At 38.6% G+C, this 12,415-nt stretch overlaps 1 protein-coding gene across 1 annotated transcript; it reads right to left on the bottom strand.

The window, feature by feature from the left end:
- Positions 1-463: 463 nt before the first annotated feature.
- FXN (frataxin) lies at positions 464-12,411 on the bottom strand (the record flags this gene model as incomplete). The annotated part of the gene is made up of 5 exons (XM_026073510.1): positions 464-768; positions 4,164-4,261; positions 7,748-7,868; positions 11,649-11,746; positions 12,337-12,411. Coding segments are annotated over 5 exons (546 nt in total), but the record flags the coding sequence as incomplete, so codon positions are not given.
- Between the last annotated feature and the right edge of the window lie 4 nt (positions 12,412-12,415).

The following is a 12,415-nucleotide window of genomic DNA, read 5'->3' as shown; positions in this document are numbered from 1 at the left end:
AAAAGAAACTAGGAAAACGGAGAAGAGACTGAATTCTGCAATACGGAGAGGAAAAACTCTTACTAAATCCATTAGCAATATGAAAAAATTCTACCTGCCACACTCATTTCCTTTATCATGTGTTCAGTTAGTCTGTGATGCCTTATTCACCCTYGACTGCACCACGCTCCCTTCACTAGCCTCAAGTTTTAATGCAGCCCATTTACAGTACCACAGCTCATGCCCATGCAATCCACTGGCACTTCTTCTTTTGGGTGAAGGCCCCACCACAAGAAGTCTGTCAACTGTGCACCAGTCAGAAGTCACCAGACAGTCCAGCCCCTACATCCAAACATGGCAACGGACAACAGGAATTCATGACCTACTTCTTAGCTAAGAGTAAGAAATGCAGTGTTAGAAATGGACACCCCAACCATCTGTACTACATGGGTACAAATTCAAGCACTGACACAGAAACCCAAACACTGAGCACTAAAGAAAAATATATTATTTTCATGTTGTTACACAACATAGTGATGTAAAGAAAAACAACAACAGAATTGAGCTCAGGTACTTCGGAAACCTCAGAAGGGCTCCTGGTTAAAGTCTTTTAATTTCCATGAGGTAGAAAATCATCAAGTATCTTCTTTCCCAGAGTATATTAAGCAGGACAAATCTAGTTTAGTTTTTAAAGCTGTTGAGAATTCTTTTGATAGCAGCTCATGAAGAGATACTCTGTCATGAGAATACACCCAGTTCCGTCCAGTCCAGTCATAGCGCTTGGGCCCACTAGAAAACAAAACACACAAAATTTAAGTACAGATTATYGCTGGGGGGCTGCTGGGAGCAGTAAGTATAATGCAACCTGGAGAGCACCCAGGAAAAGGAAACAGACTGCATGGAGAAAGACGGGTGGGCAGTGTGGGGAAGTGAAACAGAAACGGCCAGGCCTGCCAGGAACTGCTGAGCCATCCTACAGAGGTATCCGAAAGGTGACCAGACGTATCAGTCATTCCTGGCAGGCATGAACTCCTTCCCTTCCTTCTTTTCTGCACCGAGTTCCCCAGTTTCTTCCCCTGCCCTCTTCTTCCCACATAACTCTGTTACATGCAATTATTAAAAAGAATATTTGTAAAAGGCTGAATCAATGCTGTTTATTAATTGTTACAGTAGTATTACATGCAGATAYGCTAAACAGAGCAGAACACAGACCAACGTTCTCACTTTCCTTTGCAATGCAATAAAAGAATTTGCTAACTGAAAGCAAAGATATTCCCAAGTGGGAGATTTGTCTTTAAAAGCCTAATGTTCTCTGTGCGGTCACATAATTGCCAGCAGGTGAACCTGATCCTTCCAGCCTACAGTTACGTACCAAGGAAGAAACTCAAACAAACTGGATTCCACTCCAGACCTTCCTTTCCACCTAATTCTCCGCTTGTAAAACAGGAGCAATGATAGAAAGGCACTCATTGCTGTTAACATTGGCTGGAGAAGCTGAGAAAAGAGAAAGGATTGAAGTGCTGGGCACAGCAGGGGGGTACAGGTGACCCATTCTTCTTGCTTGCACTCCCAGGAGAAAATGCCTTCGAGCTTGGACGAGCCAATTATCACCTGCTAGGGGACAGACCATCCCCTCGACCACAAACAGCAAAAACACCAGCTGAACCTTGAATATTCTGAATTATTCACAATATTCAAAGGAGTAACTTTCAGACCACTAACCAAACTACCAGCAGTCACAAATACAAAGGTAAATCAAAACGACTGTCAGCTTCCACTGAAATCTCATTTGCTGTATGTGAACCGGTAACATTTGCTGTATGTGAACTTGAATCGAGATTATGTCTCCAGTTACTTTATTATGCATTTCTTACTCTGTTCTTGCAGCAAAAAACATGTTTACACTGTCCTACTCCTAGAAAATGACAGAATGGGCTGAAACTATTAAAGAAAGTGAGGCTAAGACAGACCATTTAMTCAATACATACAGAGAAAAAAAACGCACTGATAAGTCATGTGAACTGTTTTTGAACATTATTTACTAAAATATCAGTGATATGATTAACAAATAACTTAGTTCTCTGAATCGTCAAAATGGTGTACAAATATGATTTTCTCATTTAAATTTATCATGTCAGCAAGGATCTTTTGGACTGTAATAAATGCCTGCAAAGGTTAAATATAAACATATTTCTCATGGAAAGTCTGAATATCTTTTTAAACAATAAAAGAGAAGAAATAAAATAGCACATGAAGGTATTATTAGAGACATTGTGTAATGTTTAAAATGCCTTTTTAGTTAAAGGAGCTACAAAAAATTAATGCAACCACATTAATGGTAGGTTACACAACTTTTTTTTTTATTTGTCAACTTAAATAAAGTTTTACAAACACAGGCTTAATTTCATCTGAGTGTATGCAACAAAGTGGAGCAAACTGAAGGTTAAAAGGATTCATGAGAATTTCTGTTTCTCCCATCTGAAGCGATTGTCTTCCTCAGGCTATGTTCATAAAGACTCAAAAATTCTACATTTACCATACAACTTTCCCAGATATAATATTCAACTCTTCCCCAACCCCAAACACTGGCAGCAATGTTTGTTTCTTTCACTTTTTAAAACATGGCATATAAGGAACATGTCACCCTGGACCATACAGTATTTGCTGAAGTTGCAGCATTTTCAGAAATTAGGAAATAAGTGAACATGTAGCATTTCCTTCCAGGAAACACCAATGTTTACCATATTACCAGTTAAGGAAGCACAAAAATGGATGTTTGTTGGTGAATCATATCTCATCACAGACATTGAAAAACCTCATCAGAGAAAGTTCAGTTTATTTATTTAATTGTGCATTTTTCTCAACTGCAGGAGCAATCAAAAAATGAAAACAGCTGACATTTTCCACAAATCCAGTATTCTGAGCTAGGGTTGGCTCCAAGCATATATAAACTCTCTGACTTTTGGGTTTCCAGAAATAGATGAAAACTTTGTGCCAATGAAACAAAAACTTTATAGTCTACTTAAGCAGAATAAAGGTTCTTGAATTATACTTGATGCAAAAAAGATGGAGTAAATGAATTATAATATGCAGCCTGCATCTGTCTAAACATAAGTAAAAAGGTGTATTTATTTACTAGGCCACTGCCTTGTCAAGTCAGATTCCTGTTAAATAAATTATTTAATAAGAAAAAAGATTCTGGGAGGGGAAAGGAGTTGACAGTAGTCAAAAATGGCTTACCTAATATGCTGTGCCAGTACAAAAGTATACCAAGACAGAGTTCAAATTTTCTTCAGGCAAATTTTATTTCCTATAATTGTAATTTCCTCAAATTGTTTATCTTAGAATCTTAAATTCTATTGAGCTTAATTTTTCCACATGAATCCTACTTTGAAATCCTACTACTGCAAAAACATTCCTGGTTTAGCAATTAATATGTGCTTTCTGAGCAACCTTCAAGAGGTATGCCTGCATAGTTACTGTGAGCGCTTATAGTTTCCAGCTAGCTGGTTCCTTTACCAGTAGCACTGATGGACTCCCTCTGTTCTTTCCCCGGGACAGTGGAAGAGAACAAAAATTTGGGGGGAGGCAGCTACACCACTTTCCCACACATCTGGCTGCCCTCCCAGCTGAAACCAACCAGAAAACCTGGAATGGATCAAACCACAGTATTAGAGGAGGTAGAAGGAATGGCTAGCCCAGGCTCCCGTAAAGCACAGGAGCTCGACAAAAACAACCCTCAGAGAGAGCACATAAACATATACAGCAGGAAATCCCACAGGCTTAAAGGGGAAGGAGCCACCCTGTTTAAATACAAAGAGTGGTTTAGATCGTAACATCATCATCTCTCTAACAGAAGTTTTGTTTTGTTCTTTAATTATGACTGTTTATTTTTCCTATGAATAGGCTATACTCCCCTGTATAGTGGTTTTGGCTTGGAACAGGATGTGAAAATTCTGTATTACACATTTTCTGGTTTAATTAGGGTATATCAGTACACTGCACTGTGTCACAAACCTCCATAATAAACCCTTATCACACAGTTAGAATAGATCATGTTTTGAATATATAATGAGCAAAAGGGTTATTTTTGAAAAGGATATACATAGTCCATGGCAGGCTAAGAAAAAGAGGAAACACATTTCAACCCAGTCTTCAGGCATTACATATGACACATAACTTACCTAGTGGGTGAGGAGAGCCAAATCTGCCGGTTTGGTGTTTGCTTATTGATTACATATGTTCCCATGTCTCCACCTAATTTAACTGTTAGAACTCCACTCTTAAATCACAAAGGAAACAAACAGATGAGAAATTAAGTAAAGTTTGTATCCTGTTACTTGACAAGAATTACATCATCTACTATAGGCAAACAGAAACTTACACCCCTGCATCATATTCTTAACAATTTTCCAAACAATAATAGCTTGGAAGAATTATCATCAGACATCAAAAACTTCCATTAACACCTGTGACAACCTGCCTATCTTTGAGTCTGATCTAGACTTTAAACCCTTCTGGTCAGGGTATGACTTAGTGTGTTTGCCCTATTCACAGCACCACTACTTAAACAATACTCTTCAGCTTTGACCTGTCATCTTGAAAGGACTGCTAGTTCATTTTGCAAAGACTACAACATCGTTACCAGTAACAAACCTTTCTGTTCATGAACAATGCAGAACCGGTGCGGTTCAAAGTCAAGAAGCTGTGTGTGTCATTACTGAATTCCTGAGCCGTGCAGTTTCACCTAACTTCTCTTTAAGTAACTGTAACTGTTTCCAAGTGAATAAACAAAACTCTTTGTCCAGTAATTCTGATGAAGTTCGCAGATGCTGAATTATTCCTCAAGAATGTTTCTCATCTAAACTCCTTGAGCTCTGCTTTGTTTTAGTTTTGTCAACTTTAGACCATTATCCTAGTGAATATTTATTTTCTCTTTCTCACTCACATTTCTTAGCCACCCATGATTAATATGTTTACGGCATTTTCAGAAGYGTATTTGGAAGAGCAGCTATAACTCTGACAAGATTGTTTCTATCCTAATTTGAAGAGTAAAAGAATGACACTACTTGGATTTGAGTTAGCCTGCAGATGATCTGAAATACGTAAGTTAAAAAGGGTATCTCTACAGAATGTAATTTGATGAGTCAGGTAATAGGTTAGTCACATTTAATCTACAGTTTCGCGAATACATCACACCCTACAGCATGACACAGCACATTTTTGAATCCATACCCTTAGTCAGAAGATATTATTGTTAGAGCTGCAATTATTTCTAGGGCAATTTTCTATATATAAACACCTAACTGTGGGAAAAAGATATTTGCATTTATGACTACCTACTGCCTGCAATCTTCCTTGGTAGCACAGGCAGTAGCTTAGACCTTTGTTCCCCTATGAAGAAATCCAATGTTATTGTTTTCTGACATATCTCAAGAAGCATCAGCGGTGAAGTAATACTCTCAAGGTTTGATTCTTTACTCCACTCTTAATGCTGTTGCTGTGCTTGATAATGGATTTATAGCTGTTAGCAATAAAATGGAAAAATAAAAGGCATCCTTGATTGATATTGCCATCAAATTGTTCTGCTGGTTGTATTAATTAGATATTGGTTTAGTCTAGACAAGGGCAAAATCAAACTACTTCTCTGATTGCCATGAATTCAATCTTTACTGTATCTCAGCAGTCTCTGACCTGCGGAGATACAGCAGAATAAGAGCATGGTGGGATCATTGACCCTGAATAGCTGCATAATGGTGTCAGTATTCTTTTATGTGCTAATTAGAGCCATATGTAACAATTCAATATGATTAATGTTAAATTAAACATTAAATAAACACTATAAGTAAATAGGTTTCAAAAGAGTTAAGGAAAAAGTTAAACTATTGCTTATATATATGTCAGCCATTGGAGAGTGTTGTTGCTCTATCATTTCAAATTAAATAAAGGTTAACTTCTAATGCAGGGTTACCCACACGCTTTTCAATACTTTTGAAATATCAAAAAACACAGCTGGAAGTTTTAAGAACTTAAAATGTAAGACATTTTAACCATATTTTGAGGAATATCACTGCAAGTGTTTTGTACTACTTTATGAATGCTTGTTAGTTCCTAGTAACAAGAATATTCGTCACATGAGATTTTTTCAACCTGTACATTAAGATATAAACAGCACAAAGAAATAGAATTCATAAGAATTCACAGCAGTGGCCAACCTTTATCAAGTTCGCCACCTTGTGGCTTGCTGTAACAGTAGCTTTTTTTGTTTGGAATTAACTTTGGTAAAATYGGCACCATTTAAGCTTTTACTCTTCACAGAAACTACAATATATTTTCAGGTAATCCTACAGCCTATGCAACACAGGAGTACTGATGGGTGCAAAAGTAATTTCTCAAAGCCTCACAGTGAGCAAATATCAAACACTATCCATTGTAAATTTACCAGAGATAAAATTATGATATGACTTAAGACCTTTATGTAATAAAGTGTGTAAAAATATTAAAAGAGGAAAAGCTTATCTTTTTGATAACTTTTGTCTTAAGGTCTTTAAACTAGCCTAACAGACACTGAAATGCTAACAGATACTAAATGGTAATGGTTAAACAATTCATTGCTGTTCACCAGCTAAGTAATTAGCTATAACATTAATTCTATATGTAATTAAAGCAACTAATAATATTTGCTAAGTGGAACAACAGGGTTCAGCCAACAAGATGTTGTCTTCTATTCTAGTCATGTGAAATAAAGAATGAATGCTATCATGTGAAGTTACACATGAGCAAGTCTGAAAACTACAGGATTTTTTTGCACAGTGCAACCCAGACCCTCTGCTGCATGTCCCAGGGCATAAATCCACATCTGACAGGGCTAGAAACAAGTAATCTCCTAATGGTAAGCCATGAACAGTAAGTAGCATTTATGTAGTTTACAAAAATACTGTGTTGCAGACTGCAATGGAGGGAGAGTCTGCACCCTCCTCCAAGTCATGCAGAGGGTTGTGGCATATGACCAAATTCAGGAATTTTATATAAAGCTAATAAATTCCTTAAATAAATAGAATTGTCATTTGTAATATGGGTCTGACAGTCCTGTAAAAGAAAATGAGTAGGAAGTCTGTTAAATGCTCCAATTATCGGGCTTCCCATTGTCCCCTGTGACAATAGTCTTCACCCCACGCATGTTCTCTTCTCATTTTTGCAACCCCTCATCCAAACATTACATGCTCTACTGCTCCTCTCCACCACAGGCTGAACCATCAGTGAAGCCAGGACAAACACATACTCTGCCTGGTCAAGATAAATGCTGCCTCTCAGTACTCAGGACAATCAAAAAGTGCTCTACCAATTGCATCTAACCTACACGTGACATGTTATGTAGGCCTGTCCTTGCATTTTTCTTGAGGGAACTGACAGCTGATGTCAGCGATCAAAGCGAGATTAGGAAGTTTTAGGGACCACTGTGAAATCAGAAACCACTGTCTGCCTCTTCTTGCGCTGCTTTATTACTTTATACTATGTCCTTGTCTATACACTACACATTTTAATTTTCAAACCATATAACAGCAAGTGCCACTTTTTACCAAAATAGCTGCTACGCTCAGTAAAACAAGATGTAAGAATCATTTTTTCCTTAGCATATTTTATCATTAAAGTAGTAAAAACTCACTATATTTTAAGTGTGGGCACTAAGGTGACTAGTTTAAAATTCTCTTTCAAAGGTAAGATCTACAATAATTATAGTGGTAATAACAGAAACTTAAAAACATACCCCTAAAGAAACATCATAGTCTTCCGGGGTAAAAGGCTTATCTGTGAGATCCTCAAAGAAATCTGCTAAGGAGTCCAGTGTTTCTTCAGCCAGTTTTTCATAAGTGGTCTCATCTAAACAGCTGCAAATGACATACAATCCCATAATTAGAAAGAAAAGCTTTTTCTTTTGTAAGGCAGCATTTCCTCTGTAATAAAAACATAACAAGACTGTGATCTTGGAGGAAACAGAGAGGATCACATGAAAAGTTATTTCTCTTAAGATAATGTAGGTAACAAAGCATCTCATAAACGGTGGTGGAATTTTGAAATTTTGGTAGTAGAGATCACTAACTGAAGAATGTGTACTTCTTTCCTTAGATATACAGACTGCTGAGTACTAGGACAACAGAGCAGGTTCAAAATTAAGCATTTTCATAGAAGGACTTTGTACAAGAATTGCTTAGTTTTGAAACTCTGTGAATACATATAAACATTTCCTGTACAGAGGGTATGTCATCTGACTATAAGAAAACAACTGTAGCTAAAGGCGGAGGTTTAGAAACATCAATATCTGTATCAAGTGCCCTATCTACATACAGCATTTGACTTCTCAGCTGGAATCCCCAATGCAGTCCAGCAATTACACATTATTCACAATGTGCTTATGAACTAACACTTCTACAATTACCTTCTTCAAAAGTCTCAGAGCACCCTAGTGGCCATTATGTAGGGCTTAAAACAGCTGTGAAATCGCTTCTGTTACCCCCTTTAACAAAGTAGAAAAAGGCAGTGGGAACAAAGTCTAGAGCAGTTTCTTTAATCAGATGTCCTTAAATCACGTTATTTTTTGCATCCGTGTCAGCATCAAGTTTTAACAGTGTGTATGTAGGTGGGTGTCTCTAGCAACACATAATTCAGTGAAATCATTTCAATTTTTGCTAACAGATATGGCAACACAACATGACTGCAGTTACTATGAACTACAATGATGTAGTATCTTTCAGCTGATGATGTAGAAAGTTTCCTACTAGGGAATTACCTCGTTTTATTGAGTTTTGCTTTACTGCGCTTCTCAGATATTGTGTTTTTTACAAACTGAAAGTTTGTGGCAACCCTGTGTCGAGCAAGTCTATCGGTGCCATTTTTCCAACAGCACGTGCTCACTTCGTGTCTCTGTGTCACATTTTGGTAATTCTCACAATATTTCAAACTTTTTCATTATTATTATATCCGTTATGGTGATCTGTGATCAGTGACCTTTGATGTTGCTATTGGAACTGTTTTGGGGCGCCATGAAGCATGCCCATATAAGGCGGTGAACTTAACTGATAAATGTTGTGTGTGTGATGACTGCTCTATATCAACTGGCTGTTCCCCCATCTCTCTCCCTCTCCTCGGGCCTCCCTGTTCCCTGAGACACRGCAATATCGAAATTAGGGCAATTGATAACCCGACAATGGCCTCTAAGTGTTCAAGTGAAAGGAAGGGTCGCACAGCTCTCACTTTAAATCAAAAGCTAGAAATGATGAAGCTTAGTGAGGAAGGCATGGCGAAAGCCGAGACAGGCCGAAAGCGAGGCCTCTTGCGCCAGACAGGTAGCCAAGCTGTGAATGCAAAGGAAAAGTTCTGGAAGGAAATTCAAAAAGTGCTACTGCAGTGAACACACAAATGATAAGAAAGCAAAACAGCCTTCTGGCTGATAGGGAAAAAGTTTTAGCGGTCTGGATAGAAGATCCAACCAGCCACAACATTCCCTTAAGCCAAAGCCTCATCCAGAGCAAGGCCCTAACTCTCTTCAACTCTGTGAAGGCTGAGAGAGGTGAGGAAGCTGCAGAAGAAAAGTTGGAAGCTAGCAGAGGTTGGTTCATGAGGTTTCAGGAAAGAAGCCGTCTCCATACCATAAAAGTGCAAGGTGAAGCAGCAAGTGCTGATGTAGAAGCTGCAGCAAGCTATCCAGAAGATCTAGCCAAGAGAATTGATGAAGGTGGCTACTCTAAACAACAGGTTTTCAGTGTAGACGAAAACAGCCTTATATTGGAAGATGACACCTAGGACTTTCATAGCTAGAGAGGAGAAGTCSATGCCTGGCTTCAAAGCTTCAAAGGGCAGGCTGCCTCTCTCGTTAGGGGCTAATGCAGCTGGTGACTGTAAGTTGAAGCCGATGCTCATTTACCATTCCGAAAATCCTAGRGCCCTTCAGAATTCTGCTAAATCTACTCTGCCTGTGCTCTATAAATGGAAAAACAAAGCCTGGATGACAGCACATCTCTTTACAACATGGTTTACTGAATATTTTGAGCCCACTGTTGAGACCTACTGCTCAGAAAAAAAGATTCCTCTCAAAATATTACTGCTCACTGACAATGCACCTGGTCACCCAAGAGCTCTGATGGAGATGTACAACGAGATTCATGTTGTTTTCATGTCTCCTAACACAACATCCGTTCTGCAGCCCACAGGTCAAGGAGTAATTTCGACTTTCAAGTCTTATTATTTAAGAAATACATTTCCTAAGGCTATAGCTGCCATAGATAGTGATTCCTCTGATGGATCCGGGCAAAGTCAACTGAAAACCTTCTGGAAAGGATTCATCATTCTAGATGCCATTAAGAACATTCGTGATTCATGGGAGGAGGTCCAAATATCAACATTCACAGGAGTCTGGAAGAAGTTGACTCCAGCCCTCATTGATGACTTCGAGGGATTCAAGACTTCCGTGGAGGAAGTAACTGCAGATGTGGTGGAAATAGCAAGAGAACTAGAATTAGAAGTGGAGCCTGAAGAGGCGACTGACTTGCTGCAATCTCATGATAAAACTTGAATGGATGAGGCGTTGCTTCTTATGGATGAGCAAAGAAAGTGGTTTCTTGAGATGGAATCTACTTCTGGTGAAGATGCTGTGAACATTGTTGAAATGACAACAAAGGATTTAGAATTACATGAACTTAGTTGATAAAGCAGCAGCAGGGTTTGAGAGGACTGACTCCAATTTGGACAGAAGTTCTCTTGTGGGTAAGATGCTATCAAACAGCATCGCATGCTACAAAGAAATCCTTCGTGAAAGGAAGAGTCAGTTGATGTGGCAAATTTCACTGCTGTCTTATTTTAAGAAATTGCCACAGCCACCCCAACCTTCAGCAACCACCACCCTGATCAGTCAGCAGCCATCAACATCGAGGCAAGACACTCCATCAGCAAAAAGATGATGACTCACTGAAGGTTCAGAAGATGGTTAGCAATTTTTAGCAATAAAGTATTTTTTTTATTTAAGGTATGTATTTTTTTTTTTTTAAGACATAATGCTATTGCACACTTAACAGACTACAGTATAGTGTAAACATAACTTTTATATGCACTGGAAAACCAAAAAATTTGTGTGACTTGTTTTATTGCAATATTCGCTTTATTGTGGTGGTCTGGAACCAAACCTGCAATATCTCTGAGGTATGCCTGTACAGAAATATGCTCCACACCACTTTTATGAGGGCCACCACAGAAACACCTAGGGGTGTGAAGGATTGAAGACCTTCGGGTTAGGATGTAGGATGCAATTCAGGTACTTAATGATAAGAGCCATTTTAGACAGCTGCACAATACTTCCTTGGCCCTCCAGCTGCTGCATCAAAAGGGGAGAAGTCTCCTACAGATAATGTGTCATGTCATGACAGTCCAAGACAGAAATTTCATGCACCTTGAGGCATGTAAAATGCTGCTGCTTAGACATCTACGTTTAGCTACATGAATTATTTCCTAAGTGATTTCCCAAATTCATCCAAAATATTTTCCCACAAACCTGTACTTCTCTACACCATCATACCAACATTTACATCATATTAGTTTTATGGCCTACTGTGTCTAGCAATGATTTATTTTAAAATGCACGGCCAATATTGCTGTATGAATATCTCAATAAAATTTACCTTTTGTTGTTCAGAGTTCCCGTGTTTCTTAAATTCATAAACCGAACAGTCTTGCTCTTCATCTTCGAAGCATATTCTAACTGTTGTAGAGAAGAATCCTAATAAATAAAATGAAATTAAAAGTTAAAAATCAAAGAATTACATATTGCATGTTGTCACATAAATAGATTCTTGAAGATCATTCCATCCCCAAGTAAAATATTACTATTACAGAGCCAAAATATGCAGCTATAGTCTTGGATCATTGAGGCAATCTAATACACCCTCTGTAACAAACAGAAAGTGAGAGAAAAAAAGAGAAAAATGAGAAAAGTATTTTATTCATAGAACAATGAACTAGGGAAGAGAAAAACTTTTTTCTTTTGCTCTGTCATAGAATTATTGAGCAACCTGGCACAGCTGATACAGGCCAATATTTTCACAAGTGTCTGTTTATCCCAGACACTCCATTACAGGCAAACCGTGCCTCGCGGTTAAAAGAGGTCACCAGCGTTTTCAGCTGAAATGAGCAGAAGCCCTGAATGCTCCTTACTCACGGAAATCAAGAGCTAACTTATTTAATGCTTATTTAACACTCCGGGATTGCAGACCACTTCTGTAAAAACGAAGCGCGTTTCGGTTGTGATTTCTGCTTAAAAAAAAGAAAAAGAAAAAGGCAGCTTTAAGAAAGGAAAGAAAGCGGCAGGACCCGCACGCCGGCAGGGCGCGGGCGGCCAGCGGCGGCCGCTCCCGGGGGCCGCACGCAACGCAGCCGAGCACAGCGCGGC

This window comes from Apteryx rowi, unplaced genomic scaffold, assembly GCF_003343035.1.
Source record: "Apteryx rowi isolate R43461 unplaced genomic scaffold, aptRow1 scaffold_37, whole genome shotgun sequence".
In the NCBI taxonomy this organism is placed as follows: Eukaryota; Metazoa; Chordata; class Aves; order Apterygiformes; family Apterygidae; genus Apteryx; species Apteryx rowi.
Note: the sequence above shows the minus strand (reverse complement) of the source record. Positions and strands in the feature narration are given on the sequence as shown.